The sequence below is a fragment of the Chiloscyllium plagiosum genome, chromosome 18 (genome assembly GCF_004010195.1).
Source record: "Chiloscyllium plagiosum isolate BGI_BamShark_2017 chromosome 18, ASM401019v2, whole genome shotgun sequence".
In the NCBI taxonomy this organism is placed as follows: Eukaryota; Metazoa; Chordata; class Chondrichthyes; order Orectolobiformes; family Hemiscylliidae; genus Chiloscyllium; species Chiloscyllium plagiosum.
In genome coordinates this window covers 38343944-38347275 of record NC_057727.1, presented here as the reverse complement: position 1 = coordinate 38347275, position 3332 = coordinate 38343944, and the positions used below count along the sequence as shown (strand labels likewise).

The window sequence follows — 3332 nt, the reverse complement described above, 5'->3', positions numbered from 1 at the left end:
TTAAGTCTCTCATCTTTTAGAAAGGGCATGTTGATTTTAGTTCTTTCATATGTAAATCGCAGAACTTTCTTAAAGTTACATTCTCAAGTGAACTTTAACAACAGGTGCCATTTAACAATGGGCCAACATGCCCTTTCTAAAAGATGAGAGATTTAATAAACAATCCAGGGCTTTTTCAATATATAATTTCAGTTACATCACACTGTAAACTTTAGCTATAAATTCTGTGTCCTACAATCTTATACTCCACAACCACCTGATGAAGGAGCAGTGCTCCGAAAGGTAGTGCTTCCAAATAAACCTGTTAGACTGTAACCTGGTGTTGTGTGATTTTTAACTTTGTACACTCCAATCCAACACTGGCACTTCCAAATCATGACCCCAATTCAGAGTGATGATGACTGATTTGTAAATCAATCACCCTGGATTCATATCCATTTTTTGCCTTGTTTATCTATTGATAACCAACTTACAATTATAAATACATCTAGCTTCTACTGCTTTTTGTAGTTCCATAAACTAACTGTGAGAGTTCCACACTTCTAGAACCTTATGAGTATTTCCTTAAGCCTTTCCTGAAGATTTTAAAGTTATGTCCCCTCCTTCTAGGCTCCTGCATCAGCAGAAAACATTTCTCTATATCTCCCCTTTCAAAATTATAAAACAAACAAGTTTTAACCTTCTAAACTCCAGGAAATATAGAACTTGGGTTCTGTAAACCTTACCTATAACATTTTTTGGAGCCCCATTAACATTCTTGCAGATTTGAACTACAGGTATAACACTTTCAAGACTTCTGTGTTATATCTTGTCTAAGGTGTGGTGCCCAGAACTGTACTTGGTACTATAATGCAGTCTAGTTATTCTTGTTCCCTAATTGGGCAGCAAGTGTATCGTCTGGTGAATCTGGGAAAAATCTCAAGTGAGTGTTCCCCACATCGTGTGGTCTTCTGATCCCCATTTGAGCCTGATGGTGTGGTCCTGAAACTCATGGGGAAAATCCTGCCCTTAGTTGCTTTTACTGTCATTCCATTATGATGAAAATGATGATAAACTGTCAATTCACCTTGCAGTGTGTCACTTCATTCAAATGCATTTTATTTACAGGAAATGTGAACAATCATTTTGGTTTTGACCCTGTCCGTGGTTCATTTGCTCCGAAACTAATAATCAAAACTCCATTTGGCTATGAGGGTAAAACAGACATTCAGCAGCAGTTTCATCTCATTGTCAACATCATTGATGACAATATTAAGAGGATAAAGCCAAGTACAGGAACTGTAGTGATTGATATTACAGTAGTTCAGACAAGAACAACTACTCCAACAACAACATCCTTTTATGTGAGTATCTTATGTAATGGTACAATTTCAAACAGATCATTTCAGCTACAGCAGAAATTTAAAACATGGCTGAAACAGATTAGTAGGGTAAAAGATTTTTATCTAACGTTTTGCCGCACTTGGGAATGGTTAATTAAATTTGAATGTAAAAGTTCCATAAATAAATTCCTTAGCAGCAAAATGCACTGCCTGTTGTACTGTGGAGTCATAGAAAGGAGAAACATTGCAATTTGATTCTTGTGGTCTGTGCTAAGATAGCTAATCTCTGCTGGAACAGCAGTTGAGAGACTCCTGCAGAGAGTGGAAGCGAAAAGATCTGAGATTCTGCTCTTGTGTCTCAATCCAATCATTTGCTAATGACTTTGGCGAAGTGCATTGATTGGAGGTGCTGTCCGCTACAAGGACTTACATTTAACTCTGGAAGAGTTTCTGGGACAAGGGTTATTTGCGTAATTTCAGGGTGCACTCCAGCCACTAGCAAGGAGTCCATTTTAAGGCAGGGGTCAGGTAAGATGAAATGTATAATGTGCAGCACAGAATGTCTTGTGCTGCCAATTTTGAAAAAAGTTCTTAATTTCATTTTTAAAAGGGTGCTATATAATTGCATGTTCAAGGCTGTAATCCCCCATTGGCCACTGATTTGTCAGCCTGCTTTGTATGAGAGCCTGGCAATTTCCATCCTCCCTGAATGGCAAATTGTGATCTGCTTAGGCTTCATGCTGGCACAGATCAGCATGGTCCAGTCACTGTGCCAGTTCATTTTGCAGAAACAAATTTCTTTCACCCAAGTATCTCAAACCTAAGAAGTAGTCTGCACCACTGCGTTGGTCCTTCATCTAGGTGTACCAATTAAAAATAGCAGACCCTTGCAAAAAAATGTATTTATTTTATCTTATAGTAATCTCAAGGTAATGAATTTCCTGTCTTGTTCAAACAGAACAGAAAAGGATTAACTGTTATCAACTCTGCTGTGAATACTTACAATCCAGATGCCTGGTACATCCCCTTCGTTCTTACATTGTTGGCAATCCTATTGGCTCTCCTCTTTGCCTATGGCCTGTACCTAATCTTGAAATATACCAGATGTATGGAAATCTGCCAAAAGGCATGCACCAGAAAGACACCTCCCAGGAAGCCAAAACTGCAACCACCAAAAAAGTAAGTCCTTTATAACTATATATGATGATGATATTTTCAGTTTGAAGTATTACAGATTAGGATATTTGTGTTCCTAATAATCTTAGAAATGTGTTTCATTGGAATTAGCTTGGTAGAAACATGAAGGCTGTCAGGGCATAAATTGGACAATCTCTGAAAAATGGAGGCCAAATCTTGCAAAGAGTAATTAGCCAATCTCGTAATGAGCTGCCTGCTCATTTAATGGATCTCCATGTCCAGCCGAGTGCTAACTGTGCTGCTCATTGGCCCAACAGGGCACCACTTAAAGAGGAAGTGCTTTGGGATTGGAAAGAGTGGTATGCCTCATTTACAAATGCTGAACTGAGCTCCTAGTGGAGGAGGTAGAAAGGCAGAGAAAAGCTTGTGCCCCGAGGGGGTCAAGAGGATCTCAGGATTCACAGCAAATGTTATTTAAAAGATATTGGAGGCTATTGCTATGAGTAAGGTTGAGTGAAATAGGAGTTGATGGGAAGGGTGAGGGCAGTAACAAATTAAAAATACTATATATGAATGCACGAAGCATTAAAAATAAGATGGATTGGCTTGAGGCTCTTTTGGAAATTGGCAGATACAATATTGTGGGGATACCTGAGACGTGGCTTCAAGTGGACAGGGCCTGGGAAATGAATATTCAAGGCTACACGTGCTATCGTAAGGATAGATTGACGGGCAGGGGGGGTGGCCATTTTGGTAAGGGATGATATTCAGTCCCTTGCGCGGGGGACCTAGAATCAGGTGATGTAGAGTCAGTATGGATAGAGCTGAGAAATTCTAAGGGTAAAAAGACCCTCTTGGGAGTTATCTACAGGC

The 3332-nt window shown here is 39.4% G+C and overlaps 3 protein-coding genes across 5 annotated transcripts in view; 2 read left to right on the top strand and 1 right to left on the bottom strand.

The window, feature by feature from the left end:
- LOC122559258 (cadherin-related family member 3-like) overlaps positions 1 to 1243 on the top strand; it is a 17097-nt gene extending 15854 nt beyond the window's left edge. Inside the window, exons 6-7 of the mRNA XM_043708639.1 lie at positions 1108 to 1185; positions 1218 to 1243. Of these exons, the coding sequence (XP_043564574.1) occupies positions 1108 to 1185; positions 1218 to 1243 (104 nt within the window). The remainder of the gene's footprint in view (positions 1 to 1107; positions 1186 to 1217) is intronic.
- The window catches only part of LOC122559053 (putative uncharacterized protein C3orf49), a 115549-nt gene that overhangs the window by 97704 nt on the left and 14513 nt on the right, over positions 1 to 3332 (bottom strand). The gene's annotated exons all lie outside the window — the stretch shown is intronic.
- LOC122559056 (cadherin-related family member 3-like) overlaps positions 2401 to 3332 on the top strand; it is a 22952-nt gene continuing 22020 nt past the window's right edge. The window contains exon 1 of the mRNA XM_043708264.1: positions 2401 to 2501. Coding sequence (XP_043564199.1) covers positions 2431 to 2501 — 71 coding nt within the window. The 5' untranslated portion in view covers positions 2401 to 2430. The remainder of the gene's footprint in view (positions 2502 to 3332) is intronic.